General features: G+C 41.8%; 1 protein-coding gene across 3 annotated transcripts; it reads right to left on the bottom strand.

Moving 5' to 3' along the window:
* Positions 1–517: 517 nt before the first annotated feature.
* On the bottom strand, positions 518–19,434 carry grb7 (growth factor receptor bound protein 7). Of its 3 annotated transcripts, none has more exons than XM_030077168.1 (15): positions 19,201–19,434; positions 14,883–15,078; positions 13,453–13,579; positions 10,510–10,666; positions 9,588–9,709; positions 6,792–6,866; positions 5,740–5,880; positions 5,373–5,483; positions 4,520–4,618; positions 4,161–4,244; positions 3,900–4,016; positions 3,181–3,238; positions 2,984–3,071; positions 2,664–2,757; positions 518–2,501 (listed from the first exon to the last, which is right to left on the bottom strand). In XM_030077168.1, the coding sequence occupies exons 2-15, from the start codon at positions 15,050–15,052 to the stop codon at positions 2,355–2,357; spliced, it is 1,590 nt and encodes a 529-aa protein (XP_029933028.1). In that variant the 5' UTR covers positions 15,053–15,078; positions 19,201–19,434; the 3' UTR covers positions 518–2,354. The 3 variants fall into 3 exon arrangements, with proteins under 3 accessions (XP_029933028.1, XP_029933027.1, XP_029933029.1); XM_030077167.1 differs by having other exon boundaries at positions 14,883–15,057; XM_030077169.1 differs by having other exon boundaries at positions 5,740–5,877; positions 14,883–15,057.

The raw sequence follows: 19,434 nt of genomic DNA, 5'->3' as shown, positions 1-19,434 counted from the left end.
AACTCCTGCAGTGGAAAACGAAGAGTTACCAAAGCACTCTGGTATTTAGCCACACACACACACACACAGAGTGAGAGAGAGAGAGAGAGAGAGAGAGCTTTGCACACCCACAGACACAGAGCGGGTCACTAGAGAAATCAGCTCTTTAGCTTCTGAAGCCACAGTGCAAAGCTCAGAGCTATCCAGCCGATCTCTGATCCCCGCTGCATCAGAGGGGTGCACACTGCCAGGAACTTCACTATAACCTTGAGGCAGCCTTTCATGTTGCTCCACCACTGGGTTTCCTCAGGATTCAGCCCGGATTTTTTTTTTTTTTTTTTTTTTTCTAATTTTGGTCTAATAGAGGCTGTATTATAATTTTAGACAGCGCTGCAAATTCTTTATTGAGCTACAGCTTACTGTGTGTTGACTCAAAGTTTGAATTAATGTCCATGTACAGTAGATGTTTCATGTGAAATTATTTATTCGACACATAAAAAATAAAACTAACACTTATTCAATAAAAGAGAGAGAGAAATGTGGAAAGAATTAAACAGGCCTTGTACATTTATTGAGCACATGCATGACAATGTATATGCTGACATTTTAGCACTGGGTCTTTATTATAAAAAACAGCTAACAGCAAGTGCAACGTATTCAAGTTAAGGAGCAGATGCTCCAACAAAAGATGCTATGGCAATATGTATTTTCATACACACCCCAAGAGTTGGTGCACGTCAGCCATATGGTTGTTTCAACACCAAATGTTGCAACTGTAAGCTCTTATCACATGAGAAAATATAGCTTCCCATCACCATCATTGTGCAAATATAGCAGTGAAAGAGTGCTGAAGGATGTTATGTATTGTTATTTACGATTGCTATAATTAAACTACATTGTGGTATTGTTTCTAAGGCACAAATAGGGATTGAATACACACAATATAAAATCAAAAACTTTTTACATGCTACATTATTGCAACCTGGGTCGCTTTCATGAGGCTGCAACAGCTAGACAGATTTATCATAAACTGTTGCAGCTGCTGGATTTATCACAATGTTATTACATTTAAAAAAAAAAAAAAAATCCTGAAATATTACCATACATGTAGTCCTTTCATACATGACACTGATGGGAAAAAAAAACAAAAAAAAAACATGCCTCTCTGAGTTCTTCAAGGTACACTAGGTACACTAACTAAATGACTCATTGATTTTACTGTGTCTACGTTTGACCAAGAGGATGTGTGAGATTTCCTTTACCGCAGCAGTGTAGAGAGAAGAGAACGTAATCAGCTATTGTTGGCTTTGACTGAACTATATGGTGACTGTAGAGCACCCTCTGGTGGCCACGATTCTTAAGGCCCTCACTGGAATGTAGTGAAGCCACAATCAGTTCAAACTTGCCACAGCTCTTGTGCTGATTCCCATATCACGGTGTAAATCCTGATGCTGTTATTGGTTATATGCTATTAACAGAAACAGCATCTTAGAAATGCTCTTTCCAAAGATCCTCTAAGTCCCAAAAAAAAAAAACTGCCCAAAAAGGCTAATTAAGCTGTCTCTGAGGGGAATGCAAATTATTAATTAAAATACAAAAACAAGTGATGTCTGACATTGTACTGCAGTCTAATGCAATTAAAAAGCTACTGGCAAAAAGGCTTCATGATGCAGACAATATGCTCATGTCTGGTCCTGGCTCAGGGTTGCCACAGGACCCTCTCTCACACTGTAAGCAACTGAAACCCCAAACAGTTGACATCATTACCACATCAATTACACCTTTAAATTGTCCTGGTACCTGGGCAGGTGGAGAACACAGCTGTGTGATGAGAGTCTGTGGTACTGTGATGCCGGTGGGTTACAAATAAGGTGATTATGAGAATGTTGCATGAACATAAGTGAGCACTACTCTATTAAACTAAAACTACTGAACGAAAAACATTTTCCGAATTAGCATCTCAGAGAACATCTGAATCTATGGCTATGCTCAGTCCATGCAACTGGGTGCATCTGAGTCTAACTCTAACCCTTAAAACATGTGGGCACTGCGACTGGGGTCCATACAGGTCAGAATTACAAAAAGCCATCATACCGTGGTGTATACAGCCAGACAAGCAGCCCATTCAGGCTTATCTCAAACTATAGTAAGAGCAAAGGTCTTATACAGTGATCTTGGGTCAAGAGTAGAGATGATATAAAGGGACCAAGGAGCTATAAGGCAAAGATCAGAGGGGTTTATCTGAAGTGTGAAGTATCAAATAATCCTAGTCTAAGATCTCAGGTCATACGGAGCAACCCTGGAATATTATCTAAGGTCATATGGAGTTCCCTAGGTTAGGACGGGGGTTATGAGGAAGGACTATGGACTTAGTGTTAGAGTGCTACACAAATGCAAGGGTGTTTGAGGCAGACTGGCAGGATGCCCTTGTTGATTTGGTGGAACTCCACCAGTTGCAGAAGGTCGATGAAAAGAGTCAAGCCATCATCCATGGTGAAGTACTTCCTGCCTCCCTCCTCACACTACAAAAGGCAAGAGAAGGGTATTTACTGTCAGAATATGCCTTACAGCAGCGTGGCCTTTTCCTTGTGGTTATAAAACACAGAATGAGAAGCTGTTGTGCAGTAGAACTACTGTATGAATATGAATGAGTGAACAACTTTGACAGAATGATGGGGACTCACAGGGATTACCAGGTAATGTTTGGTCTTCAGCTTATAACACAATGAGAGGACAAAGCACTGCGCATGCTGCTGGCTCTCACGAATGAGGAACATCCTAAACCCACACACACACGCACACACACAGACACACACACACCTAGAGTAAATATCTTCTACGCAGAGAAAGGCCACTCATTTAAGATACATCTGTACATGGGAGAATGAATAAGGCATCGGTAAATGTTTTAGCATTGAATAATGAGTTAGACTTGTCTAAGTGCAGGGGTCCAGTCCCATTAAGTCCCATTAAGGGATCTGAAAAGGCATGGATTCCCACTCACCCGTCGACCAGCCCCTGTTCCTCTATCAGTCTCTGCGCTTGCTTTCTAGACACACCACCATGAAACCACAGCTGGCTCTTGTGGATGGCTAAACACACACACACACACACACACACAGAGGCAGAAACATAAGCATGTAAGAAAGCACCCTAAACAAAGGTTTTCAGTGGTATCTGCCTCATTTAGGGTGGACTTACAGGAGGGTCGTGCTCCAGAGCTCAGGTTGGGTAGACTGCACCTCAGGGCTTCTCTCCTCTTAACCAAAAAAAAAAAAAAAAAAAAACAGAAAAACAACACAATAAGATCCATTATGGGGAACATTTTACATCCCACTTACTTAAGAGTTTGCAATGGGCCCAAAAAGCAAAGCTCTGTCCCAACAAATGCTCACTGATCAGTCAGCCTGGATGCATCAAATATTGACTAAACACATAGCAGCATGTGTTTAGTGAATAAAAGATACAGGATTCACCAACACTTGCTTGACCAAAGCCTCCTGTGTGTAGCTTTTTGTTGACCTTGTCGACTGACACTTATTAGACCCTCATTCTGGCATGGCGTGCTTGTGGTTGCATGAAGCGTCTGCCTGCCTGCTACTCTATCGCACCAAAGAGCCTGACCCTGTCAAACCTGTTTCAATAATTAAATAATCTAAGCCCAAACAGGCCAGATACAATTCGTGTCGAGAGATAGAAACTCTATTTGCTCCCTCTGTTCATTTATCCTTCCATACATCTCTTGTCGAAGATTTCCTCCATCCATTTTCTCCCTGCTGCCCCGCCAGGCTTGACCCTTACTGCCACTATCCCTCCCTCCCTTTCTTCATCCAACTCTCTCCATCTCTTCCTGCTCTGCCTCCGGGCCTGACCATCCTTCCCTTCTGTCTCACTCCATCCACTCATCCCTCCTTACTCACCCTCCAGGCTAGTCCCTCCTCTTTCTCAGCGCTCTGGGCCTCCCATGGGTTCTGGATGACCCGCCCTCCAGACTTCCCGGAGAAGTCCATGGCCACCAGGCTAGCCTCTGACTCGGGCTGCAAACACACACACACACACACACACACACACACACACACACACACACACAGTTGAAAAAAGCATAATTGCATCAATGTAGGATGACACTCGAGTAATTATTGCTCAGATTCCTCTGCATTGCAATCCTCTAATGAGCTCACTTTGCCATCTGTGTGCTTGGTTGCCTCCAGGCACTGCGGGGCCAACTTGGATAACTGGTAGTTACATTGAAGCTGCTTCCCATACTGACCACACACACACACACACACACACACATACAGAGAGAGAGAGGAGAGCAAGGTACACTAAGTAAATGACTCATTGATTTTACTGTGTCTACATTTGACCAAGAGGATGTGTGAGATTTCCTTTACCACAGCAGTGTAGAGAGAAGAGAATGTAATCAGCTGTATTTGCCAAATACTACTTAGTGACGTCAACGTTCTCCTAAAATGGGTTTATGGTGCATTGCAGCGTCACATGGGAATTATTTTATTGCTGGATTTTACTGGTGCAAAACCTTGAACAGCCTGAACGCCGATGTCCAACAAGTTCGTGTCTGTTCGTTCTCAGCACACAGGAGCTTCAGGTCATGAGCACGGTCGTGGCTTCTGCAAGGCTACACACACACACGCGCACACGCACACACACACACACACACACGCACACACACACACACGCACACACACACACACGCGCGCACACGCACACACACACACACACACACACACACACACACACACACACGCACATATCATATATCGCTCTTCCTTTCAGTTTTAAATCCTAACTCCAAATTTATTAAATGGAAAGTCTGGTAATAAAATGTACAGGAAACATACAGGAAAAGTAATTTTTAGGTTATTACTATAATTTTGCACAGTGACTTAAGGCAGATTTAAGTACATGGACATGTTTCTCAAAAAAAGGGAACCTAAATTCAAACCTCAAGACCTACTTTGCTGGCAGTATATGGGTGACCAACTCTGTGGACAGTTTCACAATACCCAGGGTGATTTCCCAGCTTTTAACTCATGTTTCGTGGTGCAGAACTGCACTAGAATGACAGGTAGCTACTGTGCAAGTCTGAATTGTGCTAGTCTAAATTATTACAATTTTATGATCTTCCAATAGTGCAAGAATAATTTCTTGGCAACCTCACAAAATAAAAGCCCATAAATGCTAAAGGGAGGATTTTTGCTTTACTTTACACACAGGCCAAAGACACACATGCACACCCACACCCCCTGAGTCAAACAGTTCTTAAATCCCCGGGGTAAAACTGCTCCCCAGACATTGTCCCAGCTGGTTTGAGGACATTTTTCTGTTTAATCCCGCCTCGGTTGCAGTGAGAGCCCTGAGGAAGTGGCTACCTTGATACAGAAGGTGAAGTCGGCAGGGGCCCCGTACAGCTTACGGCTGTTGGCCACGGTGTACACATTCAGCTCGTCCAGATCAGCCACATACTGCAGGTGGCGAGGCTCCTAGTCCACACACACACACAAATACAAATGAGATTTTTATGCCAAATACATGTCCAATTCATGTGTAATTCATGTTTGTTGTCATGTTGCTGACAACTGCTACAAAAAGGTCATTGATTTCAGCTCCAGCAGTTTCTGTTTCTATTCGGCTCTTCCTTGCTCTTTGCACAACTTTATGCTGTTTACACTCACACGGGCGTTGTGAAACCCTCTGCGACTGAAACTGTGTCAAGGGCTGTACAAGTGACTGGCTGACCTTGGAGGAGCCCTTGGTAGAGCAGTAGAGGCCGGAGCGTCGGAGGAAAAAGTAGACCCTCTTCCAGGCCTTGCGGTTGGGCTCCCTCACGTGCAGGAAGCTCTGGATCTCTGGACACGTCCCGGACCTGAGCAGGTTCTGCTGGGGCCAAAACCTGGTTATGTGCCACTGACACCTGACAAAATCTTCCAATCTCTAAATTTTGCACCTTCTCATTTTTGTTTTTTTATACTTGGACTGAAAAATGACTCAGTCTTTTATGTGTTGAGTCAATTTTAACACCCTAAGACCCATGAAATACATTTGATTCACTGTGTAACTTCAATAATCCTTTAAGGGATGAAATGATGTGTTTTTTTTTTTTTTTTTTTTTCAGGCCGATACCAATATCTAGTACTTTCGGGCACAAAACAGTTTCAGCTTTTCTGGCAGGTCTGTCATAACATAACTGTGTTTTTAAATAAAAGACTATACTAGTTTTATTTTGTTGTTGAAAGTTGTATTAATGACACACATGTAGAAAAAAATTCATGAAATTCCTAATTTTACAATCAGACAAACATCGGTATTAAAACATTTCTTGGACCGGTACTGATGTGTTTTTTAAAGCTGATGTCAACCGATGCATATATATTGGCCATCTCTATTTTTCTAAATTCAAGAAAACAAGAAATTTTAAAGATATATCTGCAAGCATTATTCATCAATCTCACTGCATTAATTTCACTATACACGGTTGAGGAACCAACAGAAATGTGCTACAGCCATGAAAAAAAATTGTTTTGCATTTGCAGCCTTTGTGTTTATTTGTTACTATAAATAACCTTAATTACACAGAGTCATGGAGTTCCACTGATGACGCCTGGCAGGAGGGCAAGCAAAACACCAAGTGATACTTTGTTCGTTCGTTTGTTTGTGTGTGTTTGTGTTCTTTCCAGTAATTCATATAATGCAGAACTGTACCGCTCATATCTATTGGTGATTTCTAGTGTTTCCAATTATCTAATGTTTGCAGTGTAATGTGATCACATTCCTGTTTTCTATTGGCTTACCTGAATGAGCTCTGATGATGTCATCCCCTTGCTGACATCAGCGCTGTCGGAGATCATGCACTCTGGGAAGAAGAGCTGGGAAAGGAGAGGAGGCAGTCGTCAGTCAAGGTCTGCAGAGGCTAATACTAACTAATGGTGTAATAAGAAACCTTTAATCCTACCAAATGGTTATAATGAAAACACTAAAACTGAAAGAGAACAAAACTATTGCGAGAAAATGAAAGTTAAAACTGTAAATGTACCTTGACACTAGACAAAACTGAACTGAAATTGAAATCTAAGGCTCGTTTACAAGATAAAGAGTGTCTTCTCTGTTGCTTCACCTTCCAGCTGATCAGACTGATTTGTTAAGGGCCATGAAAATTAGACACCAAAGTTAAATACACCTTTCAGGAACTGAACCCTTTTATTCCAGACAGCTTAGAGGGAACATATAGCAACTTCTTTGTTTAGGCAAATCACTGAGTGACAGGCCTATATGGGACTATTCAAACCTTATCCACGACTCCGTTTTTGTGACTGCGAAAAGTGTGTTGTCATTACTGAAGATAATATTTAAGGAACACCCACAAAGAAGCCAATACTAGCTAATGGTGTAATAAGAAACCTTTGATCCTACCTGAGAAACGCTTATAAATAAAAACACTAAAACTGAAAGAAAACAAAACAAATAAAAGAAAAAAAAAGTTAAAACTGTAAATGTAACAAGACAAAACTGAACTGAAACTGAAATCTAAAACTCTGTAACTGCAGGTGGCCATTAAAAACTAACTTAAAACTAAACCTAACTGAAAAACTAGATAGATAGATAGATAGATAGATAGATAGATAGATAGATAGATAGAATTTATTGTCTGACCCAGAAGGTGCCAGAAATTTTCCTTTGACAAGGCTCAAAAAAAGGCTTACATGTATACACCCACACACTAAAAACTAGCATTACCCTGGTATGGGTCTGTGTGTGCATATGCAAAAAATTCATGCATATTGTTATTTACATTTGTACGGTTTGCATACTGATAGCATGATTTTAATACTCTCTCTCTCTCTGTATCCACTGCAGTTTCCAGAGTTCATGGTGCTCATGACGTTCTCATGGTCATATATGTTTTGTCCTAACTCTGTAGCTGAGAACTGGCACCAGCAAGTCTGAGAAAACATGTTGTTGTCCTCCTGTATGCCTGTAACAGTTTGGATTATCCAGTTGTGCCTCGACACCAGGAGAGATAAATGCATATGTATCCATGTAAAGTGAACAATGACTCAGACGCTGAACAAGAAGCCAAACGTTTACCTCACTCTGTAAAATGAAGTCTCACCTTCCTATCAGTGTCATGCTCATACTATCCACACCAGCGTTGAGTTGTGTGACCCGAGCTTGTTAATAAATACCTGAAATGATTTCCACGTGAGCGTCTGCTTTTTACTAGGGCCAAGACGGAGTCATCATCCTTCTAATTCCACCTTTACATGCACACTGGTGGGATTTTTAACCCAAAGTGTCAAGTATGGCAGCGTTAGTGCCTCACTCAATCTGAATAGGGCCACATATGTACGGCATACGTGTACATTGTGCGAAGTTAATCGTGTCTGAATAGAACTGGCAGAACAGGGATTTGGCCCCGGATTTTCTCAAAGGAGAGGTGTTATGCAGCAAGCGTGAACCTAATTGTGAATACAGGTATAGGTAGGTAGGTATAGCAGTTAATTATGGAACAATTAAATTCACGTTTGTTCCGTCTGGAGGCAGTAAGGGCTTACTTCAACAAAACATCAGTGTTGGAACCTCAATCAGTACACTCTCACACTCATATTTTCCACTATTATTGCAACTATGAAAATATTTGAAATTTGATATAGGTCATGTAAACAGCAGATTCCATTTGGATATTCCTAGTATGGCCATTTTTTCTCATTGTAACTTTTTCTGAGTAAGACACGTAAGGTAAGACAATATTCAGGTTTTAGAAGTATTCTTTGTATACAGTGCATTTGGACCATGTGTTTCAATTGGGGTTTTTACTGCAGGTTGTAACACACGGCTGCCTGTTTACGGTCAACTCTGTGCGTTGTAAAGAAACCAACTCGCCAACAGTTTGCAACGCTGGGTTAGAGACACATTCACAAAAGAAAAGCCCACGTTTGAGGTCGGAAGGAGAAACACAGCTACTTTTACACATTATGAAAGACTTGGATATCAACATGTTTTTGGATATGTGCAAATATAGCAATGCAGACCTTTTCAATAAGGTGGTTGAATGAATGAAAGGAGGAAGCTGTGTTTGCACAGTTAGAGTTTGCACATGTTAGAGTATGCACAGTTGCATGTAAAAGGGAATATTAGTGGAATATTCATTGTCATCAGCCAGGTAAACAGATATATTCTTTTTCAGAATAAGGGCAAAAAACTGAATACTTCCTGCATGTAAACATAGTCAGTGACTCATGTCTTTCCTCTTAACATCCAAGACAGGTTTTCAACGTACACACTCACACACGTTTTACAGGCAAAGGGAGAGATCAGACACTAGGTATTGGGAAATATCTGAAAGAGGAAGTGTGTGTCGCTGCACCCACACACAGCACCTGCTAATCAACAGGTGTCACTAGTGGTTGTGACATCACACCTTGTCAACCTTAAAGAAATAGTGTAACTCCTTGACTCTGCTGGCGGTGTTTTGTCTTGTAAATGGCAGGGATGGGATATATTTCAGCGTGTGGTGTGGACTGGTCCAGGCTGATAATATGTTGAGGATTTTAACACTGACTGTAGGCTGTGTGTGTCCGTTTGCGTACCACTGGTTTTCTGAAGAACTCATACTTGGCGTAGTTTTTGCGGAACAGCAGCTTGGTGTCTCCCTTCACGGACCAGGTTGCCTGAACCTCCAGCACAACCTCGTGGTCCTCCAGACATCGTTCTAAGACGGGAGAATGTACAGTATGTGAAATGCTATGTAGTGGGTACATTCTTCAACCCTCCTGTTACATTCAAATTTACTAACATTTTTTACCCTTGGGGACAGTTTGACCCCAGTGATTTACACCTCCAGGAAATTCTTATAATAAAAATTACTGCCCAAATTTATGTGTCAGGTACTCCATGTTTCTTGTTGACTACCTAAACAGCCCTTTAAATAAAACATAACACCCCACACCCATCCCTTCATACACATCAAAGTTCTTGTGAGAATTATGTTCTCCCTCCCCAATGTCGTGTGAACTATCAGTGGTTCTCACACCACTACAGGTGTGGTTATGTATGGTTAGGGCCCTAAAGCAGAGGGAAGTTTTTTGAAGATTATAAATAACATGTTATAGTTCCTCACTGTCATCAAAAACAACTAAAACTAATGTGTGTGAAATGTTGATATTTCTTACAGGTTTTTACACAGCTAGAAGAGCCTCTGGTCAAATTGACACCAATGAAACACCTATGGGTACTAAATGTGTCCAGGACATTAAAAACATATCATGTTAAAATGTTTATCCACTTGTCCCCATTAAATCAGGAAAAGGCATTAAATATGTTAATAATTTACTTATGTTAGTCATGTATTTAGTGATGTTGAACACTGAACGGGGTCAAATTGACCCCAAAGACAACAGGAGAGTTTAAATTAAAAAACACTGCCTGATGCATGCATTTTGACCCTTGTGAATTCAGGTGTTCATTTAATAATTGGTCAAATGTCCGTTTATTTTCATGCTGGCATCTCACCCAGGCCCAGCGTGGGATGCAGCTCGATAAGAGCCCAGTTTTCCTGGTCGCTGCAGTGTGCCGTCTGGACCAGCATGTGGCACACCTCCCTGGCTGTGGCTCCTGCTGAAACCCACATGGACCTGCTGTGACTGTCCTCTCCATACACCTTCATCAGCTGGTGGGGGAGATGGTGCAATTAGAAGGGAGTGTTTACGTCTTTTCTTTGTAGCATGTCGAGTAATGTACGACAGAGAAAAATATATATAACACCATGCCATAATAAACATAACAAAAAAAAAAAAATAATCAACCAAGTTTATTATTGTTAGAATAAAAGCAAAACCGTCTTGTAGAACTGAATGGTAAAACAATCACAAAACAAATCCTTAAACAAATGATTGACACAGCAGTGTTTTGCTGCTGTGATATAGTAGTAAATAAAACATGGGGTAAACCATGACCTGTTAATAATCATCATCACCATCATGCAATGAACCATAACAAAATAACAAAGTACTTTCATCAAATAACTGATGACCCTATCTTTATGTGATGTACATTAGTTTGATACTGACTGTGATATATAATATGAATTAGTACGCTGAAGATATCAGTGTAAAAAAGCAGGTAAACAGAGTTCAGGTGGGTTTGCCCTCTGCCTGCACACTGAGTGCACAACATGCATTTCACAGCGACAGACAACAGCTGGTATTGGCACTGCGTTGACATAGCACCGCTCAAGACAAGAAACCAGGATGGGAGGCCAAGAACCTGTCAGTGGCACTGCAATGACAGCATGCCATCTCTTATTTAATAGGCCTTGACACTTGGAGGGAGGGCCCTTCAATTTGTTGCTAATTTTAGACTGGCACCGAGACCTGACCCGTGTTTTTCTCAGTCTCGTCTGTTAGGCTTCCTCCTTTCCAACTCGAGCTTGAATTGAAATCAATGAGCACCTACACTTAGATTTCATAACTTTTGCCACATTTCAAACCATTTTGCGCCCATTGTTTCTGTTTCTCTCCGTTGCGTGCTATCTAGTAACGAAAGGAGGCTTCAGGAAATTCATCCTAAAAATACGGATCTTCTTGACATCCTCCCTCTCTCTGTTTGGGTTTCATGTCTGCTGAAAGAGGCAGCCAGGCATGTGGAGTGGCAGCGTCCCCGACACCACAGAGGTGAACCAGGTGCAGGTTATTCCCGGGTCATGACGTTTGCACAGAGCATGATGTCTGACACAGTGTCTGGCTTCAAACCCAAGGAAAACAAACCTGCCCAACCTGAAAACTGCAGCTGTCAATCAACAAGTCCTGACTGGTTGGGTGAGAGCCGGCGACAGTCAGGACAAATAATAGAGTAAAGTACCACCTCGAGAGCTGCGTGGGGGACAGTGCTGGAACATTCTTGCAGTGCAAACCCTCTCAGTTCAATATCCGCTCAGTCCACTTTGAATGTTGAATGGTTTTATTAAACAGCTGGGGAGGTGGGTGAAAAACATGCTCCTGTTTATTCAGAAAATACACCATTTTTTCGTGCTTAGGACGCATGGGCAACAATGCACGACAACGAGGACTACAATCAAATATTCTGAAAAAATATTTTAAACATTCACCTCAGCCTTTTCACTGCCTGCACAACAATCTGAAATGGAGAGGTGCTGATTTGTTGGAGTAAGTTTGATTTAAGCTGCTAATCCATTCAAAACTGATTTTACACTACAACTACACCTGAGGCAATCGCTGACCTAGTAACGCAAAAGCTGCAGAAAGGCAGGTAAAAGGCTGAGATGTATTTATCAACACACACAGAGCTTAATATATTAGACAGGAAATGAAGTGAAGAAATTATAGTTTTTATGGGAAACACTGAGTTTAAGCTATGTGTCTATATCGGAACAGTATTTCACTTCAGTCCATCACTTCTGCCTATACACAGAAATAAAATTGGACTTTTTTAATTTTACATTATAAATCTAGACATTTTCATTATTCAGTACTTGGATTCTGAGCTCCCAAGCTTGGAATATTTTGGAAAGATGAGATCTGATTTCATTTGATGTATACTCCACTGCTCAAGAGTTAAACTCACCCTCTAAAATGTGCAAAATGGGTTAAAATAACATTTTCACTTGTGGTGTCTTGTGGTTGTACTGCTTATATCGGTATAACTATATGCAACCCTTAGCTGCCACGTGTTTGTGTGTGTGTGTGTGTGTGTGTGTGTGTGTGTGTGTGTGTTTGTGTGTGTTTCGGCACAGTGACAGATTTTTTTTTTTTTTTTTTCCTGAATGTTAATTACATACAAGCTAACTCTGGCTGACAGCGTCTTCATCAAAATAAGCCACAGGAGTCACGACAACGTATCTCAGGTCACGTCATTTTAACTAATTATATGTTCTTTCCAACAGTCACCTGGACCAGAAGCGGTAAAGTTTGACAGTCAGCAAACAGGTTGGACAGATTTAACGAGTCCATTGGTCCAAACAGGAGGAGGCCGGCAGAATTGACTTGAGCTCCGACCGTTTCATTGTATCCTTCGGAGGCAATGCAGTGCAGCACGTGGAGAATGGGATGTGATTACTTCACAGCATGGCATTTTTAGTAGCTCGGATTCACTGATTAGTGAAGCATATTCAAATCATGATTAAATGTAATTCAAAACTGAAACTGAGATTGTGAAATGAGAAGGGAATGTAAATGTGTGGTGATAAAAAAAAAAAAAAAAAAAAAAAGCCCAAAGGCAGTTTCCAAAGCTGTCCCCTGCTCACTGCCCCTTGATACATAATGTATATAGATCTCAAAGTCAAGGGGGAATCTGATAGCTACAAGAAATACAGCAGATCTGATAATTCAGCGAGACACTTCGCGGCTGGGTCTAAAGTCCGGTCTTGGTGTTTATCAAAGCTTTTCAGATGCAACAGAATAGGAGGAGATAGGCTTCAGAACGAGGCTTTGAACTTACGTGTTTGTCACTTGATGGCGGTGGGAGTGAACCAATGAGAACCGGAGACTGCGACGGGCTGCACAGCTCTGGGAATGGATTGGGTATGGAGGGGACGGAGGAGGATTTTGCCTCCACACCTTTTGTCCTGGAAAAGTTACATGAATATAACCAGGTCAGGGCGGGCCCGAATGACTGAAGAAAATGAAAATGAAAATGTCCAAGTTTCTCTCACAATTCGGAATGGGGAAAAAAAAATAACTTGACACGCAAACAACCCAGCTGCTTCTGTGGGTATGTGCCACCTGATATCTTGTCCCAACAGAAACCTGGATTCTTGTAAAGATTAATTTGATCAAGTAACATAGGTGGAATTTAGTGCTTTTGCCTGAGGTCACACATGACCCCAAATGATATGTCAAAACAATTATCTCATCACTCCGTATCAAGGCAGAAACGTGAAATAATATAGATTTATGGATGGATATGGTATGGATTCACTGGAGACAAACTAATCGACAGATTCAAGAAATTTTGTTAGGACCAAACGATTAACCATTAACATATGAATAAAAGCATATTTCTGGGCTCAGATGTGACCCCAGTTGGTCGCTTGAGGGTTAAGCTCTATGTTTTTGCTATTTGTATGTCAGTATCCTGCTAGATGTAGAATAATATGTCAGCAGAAAGCAGAAAGAAAATAATATTTTAGATTACGGGCTCCTTTTTGGAAACTGCAGCAGGAACAATAATAATACGTTTTGACACAGTAAATTCTGCAGCCACCAACAGGTTTATGATTCACCTGGCTATGTTTGAACAGTGGGTAAGATTATATATTTTACAAAAAAAAAAAGGGAAAAGAAGGCATAATTCGATAAAGGACAACCCATGCCCATATTTTCTGCAGAATGATTTGAAAAGGAGCATGTAATTTTTTTTCCTTACTATTTTTTGCCATTAGTGTTAAAATAAATGCTCTGCAATGAAACAACTGCCAAGAAATCTTTGCTCTCTTCATGTTGACTGTTTTAGTAGTTCAGGGTAGAGGAGACAGAGATGCCAAGGGTAAGAAATGAAACAAGGAAGTGAAAGAAAAAAAAATAAAATAACTCCTCTCTATTTTTGGTGTTGAGCAGCCAAGACAGTGTCCCTGACAACACGTTGACTTCCAGCCCAAACATCCTTTTATTACTACTGACCAGTGACTTATTTGTGTATTTAAAGCTTGGCATATCTTGGATAATAGTGTCTTTGTGTTGGTGAAACTAGTCCCTTTGTCAAGACATCAGATGACATGACTCATGGCCTGAATGTGACTCACCGACTTGAGTCAATATCCACCTCCTACTACTCAAATCCTACTGAGTCATGTGAACTGCACACATGTGTAACGACCTACTCAGGGTGAGTGATGGTTTCAGTGTTTACATGAACGTTCACGGTCATACCTGTTTGCGGTGATGAGGATGGGCTGGGAGCGGCGTATGGAAGGGGAGTCGGCCGCTCGTGGGACCAGTTTGAGAGTCGAGCTCCCTAGCAACGGCTCCTCTCCTCCAGACGTCTCCTGTCTCTCCGAGCCCTCGAAAACCTCCGTCCAGCGGCCTGCCACCTCCATCATGTCACCTACGGGAAACGGAAAAGCCACTGCAGGGATATTCAACCATGTGCGGTGGCGGAGAGGGGTGACCTGGTGGTTAGAGGCTGTCACATTATCTGGAAGGTGACAGTTTCGATCCCAGCCGCAGCCCGAGCCCATCCCTCTCTCTCCATCCCAACAGCTCAGACGTCTCTAACAAAACCCACATGTACAGCGTGGATGTGTTGAGGGAAATATGTGAGGAAGCAAATTCAGTCTTACAATCTGAGCATATTAGAGGTGTAACCACTGATTAATTGCATCAATGCATCGATTACAGCTTCTGCCGATTCAACTGCATCAATTTGCTGAAAGATATGAATGGAATACATTACTCCGACTTTGGCCTGAATCGATATGGAACGCTTTAAGCTCTGAATCATTCATGATCCATAGAAATGGTGTTACAGACAGTTCATATCACCACAATTTTTGTTTGTATCTAGCCTTTTGTTTTTATATTTGAGAATGAAACTAGAATTTGACCCTATTAAAGATTTCTCCTTTCTCTTTTCTCTCAGTTTTTTTTAAGTTACTGCCTATTGTCTTTTGTCCTATATCAAGTATTGTTGTATAGATTAGTTGGTATGTGTCACATAGTGTTGTGAAATAATTAGACTCATACTAGTCTGTTGTGGTGGTGATGTCACAGAATACTATGAATTACAATGTTTTAAAATACATAATATTTAAATAATTCTGTAGTCTCATTTCTTCTCACATTTCGGAAAACAAAGGACAATCTTATACTAGAGCCTGTTTATGTCACCCATGTAAAAGCCTGGCTAAAGTGCTCAATCAAAATTCATGAATCTGAATTCATACCAAAAAAGAAAAATGATTCTTAAATGGAATTGCCAACGAGTGAATCATGAACCAAACTGAATCTCTGTTAAGCAAAATATTCACACCCCAGGTGGATTTTACCATTATAAATGGCTTGAAATTCTCATTGAAAAAATGCAGCATTTAAAAAGGGCCATGTTTTGTGGGTACTTACAATATATACCATCTTTTCACTGGCAAATACCAATGCCATGCTTTCAGAGAAAAATGAAAAAATGCAAATTTAATCAGTCTTCCGACAGATTACATATATTCATGTGTGTATGAAAGGCAAAAAAGTCACTTTGCCTTTATTTCTTACATTACACATAGGTGACTCTTGGGATCCCACTTTAGCAATGCAGACATTTTTAAATCCGTACCCTAGTATCTGAAGCTAGTGTTAATATTAGAGCAAGACTACCACATAATGCTCACTTAAAGAGAGTATTACCATGGAGTGGTACATGGCATAAAGCTTAAATTTGACTCATACTCTCTTACTCAAAACAGCACAGCATGGCCCAGTGCCAAATAAACATATGAACTAGAATTTCGACACAACGTGGCAAATGTCCTGACAACTACCATGCGTGAGTGGCATCTGCATAAAAGCATATTTTCCCAAGTTCAAACACCGGTCTGGAACGTGGTTGAAACACTGCCACAAAACTGCAGCAGACAGCACACACCTGTCTACAATGCTGATACGCACAGTCTGAGTATAACGTGTCTTGCATTATGCGTTTGCACTGCACGCCACGTCCTGTTCTCCCTGCATGTCAGACAATATATCACGGCTGAGTCCTGTACATTTAGTGCACTTGGCAAATGACGTGGTCATGATTTTATGTCTATCAACTGCCAATTGTCTGCAAAGTCAATATTGTAATGAGGGAACCTGAATCAACATAGACTGACAATGAAACAAGTAACTACACATTACAATTATGAAACAAAGGCCTCTGTCAATATTCTCATTTCATCACACTTTGTACCCTCCTCTCTTAGAAAAACAGTATGGCTTAAAGGGGTTTAGCCACTGGCAGGCACATGAGATGTTGCAGGCCTCTGACTACCTGGTCTGCTTCATTTTATTTTATTTTATTTGACATCTGGACCCAAACTGTCGACATTATGCTTTAAATTTGAAATCTAAGGTCCTTTTCCAATAGATTGCCTTGTGGATGCCAAGTGACATCTCCTTCAAAATCGTCAAATCCTTAAATTCAAACCAGTTACTAGGAAAGCTCCTCTGATTCACCCAAATGCCAACGCCTGACTCTACCACAAAGCTAGGCAAATACGGGAGCTCAACTTGGCTATGTGTTGATTTCGCAGATTATCGTTCAACTTTGATACAGTAATCACTAGATCCAGCTCTCAAACTCCGCGCTGTCCGACATAATGCCCAGATAACAGGCTTTTTCGTCTTCCTGTTGCTGTGCAGAACATGCAGCATGTAATGAGCAGAACCCCTGGCAGCCTGCAGTTTGGAAAGGGACAAAGTGCTTTGATCAGGCAGGGAGGCAGCAGGGCTGGGCTGGCACAGAGAGTTTGCATAATTGTCTTTTTTTCTCCACTGCAAACAGTGGTGGATGGATAACAGGAGAACAAGCACAAAGACTCCACTAGTGGTATAAAATATCCCCATCTATCAGGTGAGATAAGTATCCTATTTGAAACATTGTGTGCTCATGTGTATGCACAAGAAAAGGGTTGGCGTGACATCAGTATCAGTACACGTGAATACAATAGGCACGCTAGGCCAAGCGGAGACACAACACAATACCTCACACTCAATATTCACAGAATTCACCTTATTTATGCGTGCATCTTCTAAAAGATCTGCATAATGTCATAAAACACTGACCATAATCTGGTTGCCACTTGATTACTATTAAAAACAATGGGAGAAATAATAAAATACAATAAAATCAGACAAGGTTCCTATTAGAGTTCTCATCGGGCCTGAAAATTAAGACCCGACCCGACCCGGACCAGACTGGGCCAGCCCGAGGCCCGACCCGACCCGACTAATTAGCCGAACTTTAGGCCCGACAGCCCGACAAAGCCCGAAAAAAAAAAATCGCCAAATTCGCCATTATTTAACAGAGCCGGTCGGCCGCGGCACCGGGGAACCATCAGTCGGTATCAGGCGGTGCCGCGGCCGGCCCGCCGCGGCATGTGCGGGTCAATACGGTAGTCTAGAAAACTGGAGATTTTTTTTTTTTTCTCGTGCGCCCCCAAGTAGATTGCACCCTGGGCAGTTGCACTGCCCATAGCAGAAACCGTCCCTGCTGCCGAGTCTGCCAGCACAGCGGGATGCTGCTGCAACTCTCTCTCACTTGTTTGCGCTGCGCTCGCACAGCTGGTTGTCTGTCTGTCACTGAAAGTTTAGCCTCCAAATCCAATCCAGTCTCTCACTCTCTCCACCAGTCACATAAAAATGAAACGTCATAATCAATAACAGAGCACATAATTCTATTTTTTTATTTAAAAAAAAAAAAAAAAAATCCCCCACAGAACCCGAAGCCCGACCCGACCCGCCCAATTCACGTAAATTTTAGGCCCGACCCGACCCGAAAATGTCGGGTCGGGTCGGGTCGGGTCGGGTTCGGGCAGAAAATGAGAACTCTAGTTCCTATAACCCCACTATTGGCTACCACAAATATAACCGTGGTTTTTATTATTATTATTATTAGGGCAAACACTTGTTTCTCAGTAAGGCCTACCAACACCTAGTAATTTACACAAACCCTGTCTGTAGTCTGCCGTTCAAAATCAGATTGGTGATGCAAGGTGCTATTGTTTCACAACACCATCATAAAATACAGTGTTATACATGATAGCCTCTGAGAGAAAAAAAAATACACTGCTGATTCCTTTGGCAAAAATTTTCTACTAATTAGCCTCATAGGTTAGGTGATGAGAAAGAGAGAGATGGAGCTCCCTATATTCTAAAAGCCTTTATTCCTGAGCAGCTAATTAGTGCACAGTTCAAACACAAAGGCAGACACTGTGCCAATTGACAGAACAGTGAAACTGAAGGAAATATCTGCCCTATTGGCAATGAACCCGGGTCTTGACACATATAACACAACACAAACGTCCTAAAATAATTAAGGCTTAGTTGACACCCAGAGAATGAACAGTCAGCTGAGGTTAACTTCGCCATAAACATCACCGTATGCCATATTTTGCTGCTGTTGGCTGTATACGCTTAATCCCAATCTGCACCTGTTTACACTCACGAGGCTGTTGGCATCTGCGCGCGACGCGTGCCGAAAATTAAAGAAACCTACCAGAAAGTTCGTCTTGACACACGGAGGGTATCAGCTGGCGGGCATCCCATTAAACCCCTCTGAGACTGTTGGCGGTGTTCTGTATTTGGCTGAAGTCTGGCTCCTGGTTCTGGACGCCGCGCCGGTGTCGGAACCTCCGCTGGGCTGTGCGCGCTGTCCCCCGGCAGGGAGGAGGAGGAGGAGCCGGCCAGGTGTGCAGGAAACAGGAGCTCTGCAAGGTGAGGCAGCCTTCTG

The sequence above is a fragment of the Myripristis murdjan genome, chromosome 19, assembly GCF_902150065.1.
Source record: "Myripristis murdjan chromosome 19, fMyrMur1.1, whole genome shotgun sequence".
NCBI classification, from domain to species: domain Eukaryota; kingdom Metazoa; phylum Chordata; class Actinopteri; order Holocentriformes; family Holocentridae; genus Myripristis; species Myripristis murdjan.
Note: the sequence above shows the minus strand (reverse complement) of the source record. Positions and strands in the feature narration are given on the sequence as shown.

What these genes read in the sequence shown, in the direction of transcription:
- grb7 (XM_030077168.1), bottom strand. Translation starts at nt 15,052, where the DNA reads ATGATGGAGGTGGCAGGCCGCTGGACGGAGGTTTTCGAGGGCTCGGAG. An exon ending in CTCTGGAGCACGACCCTCCT is followed by an intron (nt 3,072 to 3,180) that starts GTAAGTCCACCC and finishes GTGTGTGTTTAG; the next exon opens with CCATCCACAAGAGCCAGCTG. An exon ending in AACATTACCTGGTAATCCCT is followed by an intron (nt 2,502 to 2,663) that starts GTGAGTCCCCAT and finishes TGCCTTTTGTAG; the next exon opens with TGTGAGGAGGGAGGCAGGAA.